The sequence below is a fragment of the Onychomys torridus genome, chromosome 1 (genome assembly GCF_903995425.1).
Source record: "Onychomys torridus chromosome 1, mOncTor1.1, whole genome shotgun sequence".
Lineage (NCBI taxonomy): Eukaryota > Metazoa > Chordata > Mammalia > Rodentia > Cricetidae > Onychomys > Onychomys torridus.
The window spans coordinates 32,110,758-32,123,438 of NC_050443.1; the positions used below are offsets into that span (position 1 = coordinate 32,110,758).

Below are 12,681 nucleotides of genomic sequence, written 5' to 3' on the forward strand. Positions count from 1 at the left end.
AAAATCTTAATTATTTTGGCTAATGATGTGATTTAACCTGTCCAGCATTTTGATGTATAATCCAAATTAGGTACTTTACACATATTAGTCTAAACAAGAGATTAAAAACAACCTACACATCACTGTCTCTAGTGACCAGCATATCTAGAGGTAACTAGTCTCTAACATGCTAAAATTTACTCATACCTGACAGAAACTCTCTGCATAAGATTATCGTGCCAATTCACAGAAAGCAACTGTTCCTCATCAGTGACCAACAAGAGACATACTCATCACCTTCATTTCTGCTTGCACCACAGCCCTGCTCTGGCTGTTCTTCTTCCTGGTGTGAGGCAAATTCTTTAAGTCTTTCATCTTCTGAGAAGGTCTGACTGTGAAGGGAGGAAGAGTCTTCATCGGACTGACTGCCTCTTCTACTACTGATGATCCGATAAATACCAGAGTCCAAGATGCTAAAACTTTCCTAAAAATGATAACAATTCCCCTCAAAATCAAAGTTCTCCTGCGTAACACAACACATCTTTTTCAGAATAATACTAGCACTATGGTCGACGGTCAACAGCAACAATTACAGTTCACCGGCACACACTAGTGAAGAGTGTGGGCACCTAGCATGAGGTGTCATCCACCACGTTCTCAGCTTGTCTTTGGAAAGCAGGCAGTGAGGAAGAGAGTTGCGATAGTCCTGTGCAGCACTGAGACCACAGGTGACATAAAAACATCTCAAATCTCAGACCGAAAAACCACCTCACAGCAGGCAGTAAACAGTGACATAAACAAATACAGCTTCAAAACACACCTGACTTTCCTTCACTGCTCATCATGGAGAAAGCTCTCCTGCTACATTTTGGATTCTGAACTGTCCATATATTGATGCCCAATCTATGGTACTATTGGGAGGTGGTAAACCTTCAGAGGTAGGGCTCAGTGGAAAGTTAGGTTACTAGAGGTATGTTCTTGAATGGGATAATGGGACCCATTCCCTCCTTGTTTCTCTCTAGGCTTCGTGGATGCCATTAGATGAGCAGCTTTCTTCTACCATATTCTCCTAGCCCAAAGCCTAACAGACAATACTAACCAACCATGTACTAACCTTTCTCAAACCACAGGCCAAAATAAGCTTTTCCTTCTTACAAACTATTTAGCTCATGTAGTCTGGCAAAGTAACAAAAAAAAAGCTGACATCTCTATGCCACTATCCCCAAAAAAGTACTACATGGAAAGCAAAACAGATCTTTGATCTTTGGACTTACTCATTTCCCTGCAAGATCCAAAAACTCTTAGAGGAGTTACTGGGCTGGCAAAAGGCACCTGATGCCATGGATGACGCCCTGAGTTCCATCCGCAGGACTCACATGGAGGAAGGAAAGAACTGATTCCTGAAAGCTGTCCTCTGACCTCCATTTGTGTTTGTATGTGCGTGTCCCCTTCCCCCCAACATCACACACACACACACACACACACACACACACACACACAACAATGAAGTTCAAAAGAAAAGCCCTCACATGTGATGAAATGGAGCTTCTTCTACTGCTGCAAGCTGAATCCAAAGGCTCAAATTTTAAGATCAATTCATCCAGTTGAGAAATTAGTTCACTGTAGGTTGTAAGGTCCAGCTGAGATTTCAAATGCTCTAATTTATCTGTGGTCAATGTTTTTCTTGCCTAATAAAAGGATAAGAAAACCCCAACAGAACAGCTTACTGTTCGCAACTGCATCTACATCCAAACAGCCAAAGTGCTAAAGGTGCTCTCACAAGAATAAGCTTTCCTAGGTGTTTTAAGGTTAGGTAACCTAGCGAGACTTAATCAGAACATATTATATATTAAGAGTTAAAAATTATACACAACCATCCCCTTAAAATTAAGTTCTGAAACTAAAATATATTTATAAGTTAATCTGACTTTTTTGTTTGTTTGTTTTTCAAAACAGGGTTTAGAGACCCTGTGTAGCCCTTACTGTCCTTGAACTCACTTTGTTGACCAGGCTGGCCTCCAACCTGCCTCTGACTTTCAAGTGCTAGGACTAAAGGCATGTACCACCATACTCAGCTCTGATATTTTCTTAAAACCAAAAAAATACACCATATTTATTACCCTTCACCCACCCTCAGATACAATTGCCATGCTTTCTTTGGAGACTTTTTTTTGGAGCTGAGGATCGAACCCAGGGCCTTGTGCTTGCTAGGCAAGCGCTCTACCACTGAGCTAAATCCCCAACTCTTCTTTGGAGACTTTAACTCTACAGAGTCATACAGAACAGTTAATAAAGATAAACAACATCCTGAAAGCTAGGATGGTTTGACCAACCCAGAATTTGTAGGTAAACTCTAACTCACTCTGCTGGTAACGATAGAATTTTGGAAGAGACAGCATGTGCGAGCAGCCAGGTCCCATAGGCCTCTCCTCAACAGGCGTTCCACACAGCGTTCCACAGACAACAAGGAAAGATGTGAGATTTTCCCATTAAAGTGTAAACAGAACAACTCATTCTTGTAGACAGCTACATCCTGAATATCTACAAAAAACCACAAGGGTGAACAGACAAGACATTAATCAAACACTTTTTGCTCTTTTTGTAAGGTCTGGTCTAGAAAAGCAGGTTGGTGATAGGCTCTTGCCTAGAATGTACAAGACCCCTTCTCTTGATCCCTAGCAGTGGAAGGGAAATCCTACCATCTTTACATGGGCTACAATCATGCTTATAAAATCTTAAACAAGATTTGCCTTGCCAGGCAGTGGTGGCACATGCCTTTAGTCCCAGCACTCAGGAAGCAGAGGCAGGTGGATCTCTGTGAGTTCAAGGCCAGCCTGATCTACAGAGCAAGTTCCAGGACAGCCAAGGCTACACAGACAAACTCTGTCTTGGAAAAAAATATTTGGCTCAGTGGAATTTTATTTCTTTTTATACATGTACTTCGATGAAGAAATCATATTTAGACACTTTTCTAAGATTAAAAAACAAAGAACCACAGCTTTCTGATCTAAAATCCTAAGCTTAAACTGCTATTTCCTGTGAAAAGGAATTGGGAGTGCAAAAGTAGGAAATATGCTTTGAGTCGTACTAAAACATTCAAGAAAATTACAACTTGGTGTTCACATGAACAGATTTTAACAAGTATATAAATGAATGAGTTACATATGAGGAGGTATCTGTCTCAACTGAACACCTTGAAAGAACTTATCATACTAGTTTTCGAGGGACATACTCAATTGGGGGGAAAAACTATAAAGAATCAATGTGAACCAATAATGACCCCTCTTCTCTCTGAAGAAGACTCCAAAAGTCAAAGCCAAAGCACTGTCTTACCAGGAATGCTAAACTTCCCCAACATTCCTGGTTTTAACTATGAGTACAGGCGCTGATTTTCTGTTAGTCACATACAATGACTATTCCCTGCATTTTCAACTTCCCACATTATAAAATAATCATACTACAATTAATTTTCACACACAATTAAGAGACTAAGTTACCTAAGAAAGAAAAATACAATTACCCTTGACTTCACTCCAAAGAAGAACTTGAACATTCTGAGGAATAAAAATATAAATTCCTTTTTCTGTCCAAGTCAGCACACAGTGTTCACTGGAAGAGAAAATAAAAGTAGTAAAAAACAAAACAAGAACAAACAAAAAACCCTCATGTTTACTACAGCATAGATCTTTACAATTCTCTGGACTCAATCTCTCACTGACTATTAAAGAAAATCAGACTATGCAAAACAAAAAAACAGTAGTGGCCCAGCTGATCAAACGTTACCATCTCCTCTCTGAGCCCAATAATAGCATACCATCAGATAGTGTCAAGTTGGGAAATTTTAGACACAAACACAAGTAGCTTCCGGAAAAAGAAAAGGCTGATACTTGGAAAAAGAAAAGCCTATTAAGAAGGACTTGCATGACCCTTATTCGACTTCTCAGATAAAATAGAGAGACACTCATTTAAATAGACCAGCAAGTTATAGTCAATCAACTCAGGAGTCCCTACCAGGAAAGGCAAATTCTGACTTCATTGGTATATGTAGGTGACAAAAGGCTGAGAACACCTGGCCAACTCCATGCCAGAGGTATTATGAAGGTCTCTGGCTAGATTATCTAATGAGGCCCATCAGCTACAAGTGTTATTTTGTCAGAGAGCTGAAATCACGTATCGAGATCATTCAGCAGGAAGGTAGAAGACCTCACATTTAGACTGCAGAGTGCAGCCTCCAGAGCTGGAGCTTCCCCCGAACCTCATAGAACTGTCTCCCCCATTTACCATCAGAAACTCATTCCCTCTTTTCTGGGGTCCTGATTGGGTGACTTTACAGAATTCTCAAAAAGTAAGAGATTCCCTGACTATCATAACCAACAATCCTGTCATCATCCCCCATTTTCTTGATTCCCAGGCAGATAACTGATCCTTTTTCAGACTTCCCTCCACATCCCTGGCTCTCCACCTGCCTCTCTTTTTCTGCTTGCCTTTTTCTATTCCACTTTACTTTCAAGTGTGAGTATATCTATATAAGTCACTTGCTTTCTCACCACTGCCAAGTTTTTACAAAGCACACATCATCTCCTCTTTCTCTTGGTCAGAGCATTGCCCAGCTGCAAATCTCCCACTCTAGCTACTCTCAAAGGATTAGCAGATCTACTTTCCTCTGACACTGCCCTACAATCTAGCACCTCCGTCTGCACTTGGCTGTTTCTTATCCACCCACTCACTGCTTCATAGTACACTGCAATCTTTTTTGCAGAAACAAACATCTCTCCAAGAAGTTTATAGTCCTGAGAACTTAGAGCTTTTTTCCATATATACCCCACAGTCCTAAAAATTATTCATGTGGCTATGAAAGCAACAGCAATATTGAACGGCATTTGTGTGCTTGTATTAAAAATTAAACATTTTGTCAAGGTGGAAGTCGAGATCTCTATCCCTACAGGAAAGTAATCTATGTGACAAAGATGAAGGATATGGTAAAAGTGCTAATTCAAAATCAGTAAAATTGGAAAAATACCTTTAAGCGCCAGAGAGGAATGACAAGACAATCACTGGGTAAAGAGATATATGATCATGAGTTTGATATTCAACTTGCAAAATTTATTTTTTTAATTACATTTTTTGTTGGTTTTTGTTTTTCAAGACAGAGTTCTCTGTGTAGCCTTGGCTGTCCTGGAACTCAGAGATCTGCCTGCTTCCACCTCCTAAGTACTGGGAATAAAGAAGTGTGCCACCAAACCAGGCTAAAAATTCTATTTTTATTTATTTTGTGTGTGTATGTGTATGGGAATGTGTGTGACATAAAACACTTGTGAATGTCAGAGAACCACGTGCAAATATCTGTTCTCTCCTTTGACCATGTGGATCCCAGGGATCAAACTCATGTAGTCAGGCTTGGCAGCAAGCACGTTTATCCATTAAGCCATTTCAGATACCCAACTTGCAAAATGCAGGGGCTCCACAGTTAAGAACATTGGCTGCTTTTCCAGAGGACCTGGGGCAATTCCCAGCACCCACATGGCAGCTCACAACTGTCTGTAACTCCAGTTCCAGGGGATCTAACACCTTCACACAGATATACATGCAGGCAAAACACCAATGCACATAAACTAAAAATAAATAATTAAAACAAGAAAAAGAAGGAAGAAAGAAGAAAAGAAATAATAACCCAGAGGCTGGAAAGATGGTTCAGTGGTTAAGAGCATTCTGTTCTTCCAGAGGACCCAAATTCAGTTCCCAGGACCCATGCCCAGCAGCTTCTAAGTGCTACCACTCTAGCAACGGGGGATCCAACCACACTATCTTCAGACCTCCTCCACCTCCCCACACACAGGGCAGATATGTAAACATACACTCATACACACACACCTAAGAGAAATGAGTATAAAAGAAATAGTAGCCTGGATTAAATGAAGGCTATAAAAGAGACCTAAGAGCCCATACTTATAATTCATAACATTCTTAATCCTGTTAGTCCTTCACTGATAATGAACCAGGACACCAAAGCTAAAAGAATTGTTTAAGAAGTCAAAGAAAAAGTATAAATTTAAAAAAAAAAAAGAAGAAGGCTGGGCATTGTGTCTCATGTCTGTAATCCCAGCACTTGGGAGGCAGGGGCAGGTGGATCTCTGTGAGTTTGAGGCCAACCTGGTCTACAGAGCGAGTTCTAGGCCTGCCAGGACTACATAAAGAAAGCCTGTCTCAAAAATAGATGAATAAATAAATAAAGTCAAAGAAGCTAGGCACGATAACATATGCCTATGATTACTAAGGCATGAAGGTTGCCACAAGTTCAAAGCCAGACTGTGCTACAAACCAGTACCAGACAAACCAGCACTATGTAACAATCTTAAACACTAACAACAACAAAGTCAGAGAGAAGAAAGTGACACCAATGTACTTCAGAAAATACAACACATGAGAAGCTGGCAACCATCCATAACACCAGTTCCAGGATATCTGCAGGCCCAGACACACATGTGGGTCATATACATCCATACAGAAAGAACACTCAGCAGGGCGGTGGTGGCGGCGCACACCTTTAATCCCAGCACTCGGGAGGCAGAGGCAGGTGGATCTCTGTGAGTTCAAGACCAGCCTGGATTACAGAGTAAGTTCCAGGACAGGCACAAAGCTACACAAAGAAACTAGCAGAAGGGATATTAGGAATAACTTCTCACTGTAAAGTAAGCACAGATCCCACACTGCACCTCTGCCTGTGCATGACAAGATGCTGACAAACTCCACGGCAGCACTCCATGCTGCTTAGTATTTGACTCTGGACCCAATGCAACTAGGTGAGCTAATCCTAAGTAAGAATGGACTAAGTAGGCCTGGAGCAGATCTTTCATACATGTTACTTGTTCGAAGTCCTAAAGGCAGAAAGTTGAAGTTGCCCTGAGCTTTCAAAAGCAGGCTCCACAACTGTTTATGTCTTGTATACTAATACTGACACATTAGATCATTACAATGCCCCACCAAGTAGGGAGTTTATAAGAGAATGAGTACTATCACCAGTGAGTACTAACCTGCCAGAAAGCTCCCTGACAATTATAAAATGAAAAGGATCTCTTTGATTCTCTTATTACTGAATACTGTATGCAACACAGTCGTCTCCAAACTTCTCAAAAATAAATTAACATAAAAACATCAAAACCTGAAGTGGGACTAAAGATACAGCTCAGTGGTTAAAAGCATTTTCCAGAGGACCTACGTTCAATTCTTGGCACTTATAGTGGCTCATAACTGTCTGTAACTCCAGTTCCGGGAGATCTGGCACCTGTTATACAAATGGTGTATAGACATATATGCAGGCAAAACACTCATATGTGTAAAATAAGATAAAATAAAAAGTTTAAACAACACACACACACACACACACACACACACACACACACACACACACACACACAACATACACACCCTTTAAAGTTGAAAGGCGCCGGGTGATGGTGGCGCATGCCTGTAATCCCAGCACTCGGGAGGCAGAGGCAGGTGGATCTCTGTGAGTTCGAGGCCAGCCTGGTCTACAGAGCTAGTCCAGGACAGGCTCCAAAGCTACAGAGAAACCTTGTCTCAGAAAAAAAAAAAAAAAAAAAAAAAAAATTGAAAGGCCTGGATGAAGTAACATGCACCAATAGGTCCAGTTACTTGGGAAATTGAGAAAGGAGGATTACTTGGACCCGAGACTTTGAAGTCAGCCTGAACAACATAACAAATTCTATCCTGGGGTTCAGCTCAGTGATAGACTGCTTGCCTAGCATGCATAAGACTGAGTATGATTATCAGCAACACAAAAAATATTTTTAAGCTGATATCATTTTTAAAAATTGAAAAATAGGCCAGACAATGGTGGCACACACCTTTAATTGCAGCATTTGGGAGGCAAAGGCAGGCAGATCACTGAGTTCAAGGCCAGCCTGAACTATAGAGTGAGTTCCAGAATAGCCAGGGAGACCATCTTGAAAAAAAACAAAACAACAAAAACTGAAAAATAAATATAAAAGCAAGTGCTTCTGAATAAAGAGAAAGGGCAAAGAAAAAACTTACCTAAGATGCAAGAGTCTGGGGAATGACAAAGACTGGGAGGATCCAACTGTGTGATCATACTGAGGCTCTGAGCTAGAAGGTAAACACACCTGCTAACGATTTAATCACAACTTACAAGTGTACTTTTTGCAATATAGAGAAAATTTCAACATGAAAACAACTTCAAAAGCCTAAATTGTATCCCCCTTATTCAATCATTTTAATCACTAGAAAGACAACTGCTTAAGGACTGTTCTGGCATCTCTAAATCTTTTGATACAAATTACACCTCATTCTTAAAAGGTATAATCAAATCTCGGACGTTCCACAATACTATAGATTTTAACCCAATGCCTCCAGGAACTTCCATGCAGAGAGTGGCTACCTGGCAGTGATCACAGGGAGGGGTGGCAATGCCAAGAGCTTCTTGAACTGATGTGTACTCAGCACTTCTCCATCAAAGTTCACTTCCCACATCCTGGAGCCTGGGCGTGCACAGTAGATCAAAGGCTGCTGGCCCCCAGCAAATTTTCCGGGGAAGAAACAAGCTCCATATTCTCCATCTCTTTCCTTATTTCCAATTTTCCAAAACTTTTCCCTAATTTTCAGAAACAAAGACAAAATAGGTTTATTTACAAAGATGAAATGTTGAAAACAATTGTATTAAAGAACTGAAAGTGTCACTACAAATCAGCACAGTCATATAACACCCCCCCACACCCACTGACAAATGCCCTTTCCTCTTTCTGGTCTGTCAGTACTGTACCAGAAAACAATGGCATGGATTGGTCCAAACAGAGCAAGTTACCATACATAACCACTCTGTGACAGGAAGCCAAGGTTTTCACATCAGTGCTATTTATTATCAACAGAACAAGGAGGACCTATTTCAGATCCCAAAGGCATTACTGCTAAAAACCAGTCCGTTTACCTGTGAACCTTACCAACTGGCTTTCCAAGTCACTATGTTTAACACAATTCTTTGGACATTGCATGCAAGCTCTTACTCTACCTTTCCAACTGTCTCCAAGACCCTACTACCCTACAAACATCCAATGAACTCTTCTTCATTTTCTTAAAATCCAGGTTCTTTTGAAATTCTGTGTCTTGGAACATTTTGCTCCCTTAGCCGTCCACGAGTTAGATATGAGAGCTGAGCTGCATGGGATACAGAGGGATAATGACCAGCTTGCTTCTTCCTAAAAACTCCTGTTACTTATTCTTTTTGTTTCTTATCTGTTTGGGTTTGGTTTTCTTTGTTGAAACAGGCCCTTCCTCTGTAGCCCAGGCTAACCTAGAACTTATTCTGTGGCCAGGTTAGACTTGAACTCTCAGCAATTCTCTTGCCCCAGCCTCCCAAATGCTGAGATTACAAACATGACTTTCTTTTTACAATTGCTTTTAGCTGGAGAAAAAAAAATAATGGGTTTCACTCTGACATTTCACACATGAATGTCATGTATTTTGCTTGCAATTACCTCCCCATCAGCCTCTGGTTTCCTCTTCTACTAGTTCCCTTCCCCAGCTGCCTTGACATCTACCTACCGATCAGGTCAAATGATGCAGATGCAGATAAACAAATACATATGCTTCTTTAATACACATCTCTATATAATTCTAGAATCTACATGAGTGAAAACTGCAGAGTTTGTCCCTTTCCTCCCCTCTAACAGTCCCCCTTCTGCTTCAGGTCATTCATGTATAGGCATGTGTGCATATATATTTTTATTCAAGTCTAGATTCTACACTTGTCTATTCGTTTCTTGATAAGTCTTCTTCATGACTTGGCTGCATCATTCTTCCTTTGAGAAATGCCCTAGGCTTGCGTTTGCTCAATTACCTGCTTCTTACATTCTGCTTTCATACCAAGTACAACATCACACATGACTCTGTGTCTACTTAAATGTTAGGTTATGAATTATGAATATAGTGTCTGGCCCACAGAGTACTCAGTAGTTTTGTTTTGTTTGTGGCAGGGTCTCACTATGCAGTCCAGGCTAGCTTCAGACTCAGTCCATTAGTCCCCACTTCTGTCCTCAAGTACATGCTCCAGCTCACTCAGCTCATGATGTCAGTCTGTTCTTGGAAAGTGATTTAATATGCTCTTTAGCAGAAGTTGACTCTGAGACCGTCAATGAATCAATAAATATTCTTCCACTTATTTGCTTTGTGAATAAACTGTTTTGCTGTAAGAACATGAATGTAAAAATGCTTTGAAATATACAGAGCATTATAAGAAGTTATAATTTTATTTATTATGATGCTTATTTGTTATATTGCCAAAGGCAATCTTGAATTCCTAATTCTCCTGCCTCCATTATTTCAAGTGCTAGAGTTACAGTATGTATGTACCACCATGCCCAGCTTAGGAGTCCCAATTTTTTTCTTTTCTTTTTTTTTTGGGGGGGGGGGGAGTTTCGAGACAGGGTTTCTCTGTATAGCCTGTCCTGGAACTCACTCGTTTTGTTTTTCTTTTTCTTTTTTTTTTTTTTTTCTTTCTTTGTCGGAGCTGAGGACCGAACCCAGGGCCTTGTGCTTGCTAGGCAAGCGCTCTACCACGGAGCTAAATCCCCAACCCTGGAACTCACTCTGTAGACCAGGCTGGCCTCAAACTCACAGAGATCCATCTGCCTCTGCCTCCCGAGTGCTGGGATTAAAGGTGTGTGCCATCACTGCCCATCAGAGTCCCAATTTTTAGAGAATGCCATTTGTTGGACAGAATGTGGGTTAAAACTAAAAAAAAAAATTACGTGAGCTTTTAAATTATTATACTATCCATGATTCACCAAACTGAATCCCAGCTAATAAAAGGAGGCAATTCAACATACTATTTCTGCAGCAGGTTCTACATTACTGCAACTCAACTCTAGCTGTACCCCATGAACACTTCAGGCCTTGTTTATTAGAGAATTCTCACTTTTTATGCATGCTTGAAGTTTTCCATAACATTTTTTTCTGTTCATTTACTTATTTCTATTCACTCATTTATTCATTAAGAACTGCCTCCAATTCACCTGCCCCTGTGTCTTGAGTGATAGGATTAAAGGCATGCATGACCACACCCAGTTTCCTTTTATTTCTTTAACTCCAGGAAGGTTTTCTGTCAGTTTTTAATTTTTCTTTTCTTTTTTTTTTTTTTTAAGATTTATTTATTATGTATACAGTGGTCTGTCTGCTATATGCCTGCAGGCCAGAAGAGGGCACCAGATCTCATTACAGATGGTTGTGAGACACCATGTGGTTACTGCGAATTGAACTCAGTACCATCTAGAAGAGCAGGCAGTGCTCTTAACCCCTGAGCCATCTCTCCAGCCCTTAATTTCTTTGTCTATTCCTTTATTGTACATTTACTTTAATTTCAAATTGTATTTGTGTGTCTCTGTGTGCCTCTGTGTACACCTGTGCCTATGGATGTCCGTGTGGTGTCATGCAGATGTGCACGCATGTGTGTTTGTGAGAGGCAGCTGGATCACAGTTAAAAAATTGTCAGTAACTGTGGTTGGCCAACAGTTTGGCTGTTGACCTCATCAAGATGGATGCATAACAAATTTTTAAAGAAAGAATGATCCTAAGAAATAGGGTAGCCAGCAAAGCAACCAGGGCCAGGATGAAAATAATGGCCAGTGAACACTTCTGAGCACGGAAAACAGCTAAGGAACTTTTGCAGTGAAAGGTAATGCTCATTTGAGCTGTTTCCTAATCTGCTCTGATATTTCACCTCTGAAACATTCCTTTGTCATTTACTGCACCTTTGTCTCCACCTTTAGACTTCAATGGGATTTTGTCAGCTGACCTATAGTAATTCCTTAGTAAAATGCCATTAAATACACAACAAATTTTAAAAAGAGCAGAAGAGGGTTGGGGATTTAGCTCAGTGGTAGAGCGCTTGCCTAGCAAGCACAAGGCCCTGGGTTCGATCCTCAGGTCAAAAAAAAGAAAAAAAGAAAAGAAAAGAAAAAGAAAAAGAGCAGTAGAGAAAATCAGGGCAGCCTTTCTGACTCCACACACTGAAGCAAGTAGGGTTCACTGATTGCTTATTGTAGCCACCCCCTAGACTGTCTTTGTCTCCTCTTTCTCCTATTTCTAATGTCAGCTTATATTTAACTGGTTCCTTATTAACATCTACAAAATTACTTGAAGGGTAGTCTGGCTCCATGACTAGTAGTACTTGACTTGAAAATTCTGAAATTCTCAATAGCTGATGTTACGGTCAGTTAGTATACCTCTCAGTGTCACATAAAAAGCATCGAGTCAGTGAAGACACAAGTAATCTTCCATCCAAATAATCTAACTGGACAACACAGGAGTCGACTGTTGTTATTGTCTGAACAGGAAACATCACAAAGGCAGCAGCTGCCTAAAAGGGGTGTAAGAAGGAAATACATTCACAATGATGCACACAATCTCTTCTGCCTGACCTGTTAAAATAGCAGGAGTGGTGGCACACACTTGTATTCTCAGTACTCAGAAAACCAAGACAGGAGGGCTGCTGTGAGATCAAGGCCAGACCATGTTGTAAAGTAAGACCCGTCTTGATAAACCAAGAAAAGTGAAAAAAAAGGTTCAAAAAACTTAAAAATGAAGCCAGTACGGTGACTTACACCTTTAATTCCAGCATTTTGGAGGCAGAGGCAGACAGATCTCTGTGAGTTTGAGGCCAGCCTGGTCTAC

At 40.6% G+C, this 12,681-nt stretch overlaps 1 protein-coding gene across 2 annotated transcripts in view; it reads right to left on the minus strand.

The window, feature by feature from the left end:
- The window catches only part of Hps5 (HPS5 biogenesis of lysosomal organelles complex 2 subunit 2), a 39,720-nt gene that overhangs the window by 17,129 nt on the left and 9,910 nt on the right, over positions 1-12,681 (minus strand). For both annotated transcript variants that reach the window (XM_036181456.1, XM_036181464.1), the window contains exons 6-12: positions 12,234-12,367; positions 8,396-8,608; positions 8,032-8,103; positions 3,500-3,588; positions 2,342-2,520; positions 1,509-1,667; positions 277-463 (exon numbers count right to left, since the gene is read on the minus strand). In XM_036181456.1, coding sequence (XP_036037349.1) covers positions 277-463; positions 1,509-1,667; positions 2,342-2,520; positions 3,500-3,588; positions 8,032-8,103; positions 8,396-8,608; positions 12,234-12,367 — 1,033 coding nt within the window. The remainder of the gene's footprint in view (positions 1-276; positions 464-1,508; positions 1,668-2,341; positions 2,521-3,499; positions 3,589-8,031; positions 8,104-8,395; positions 8,609-12,233; positions 12,368-12,681) is intronic.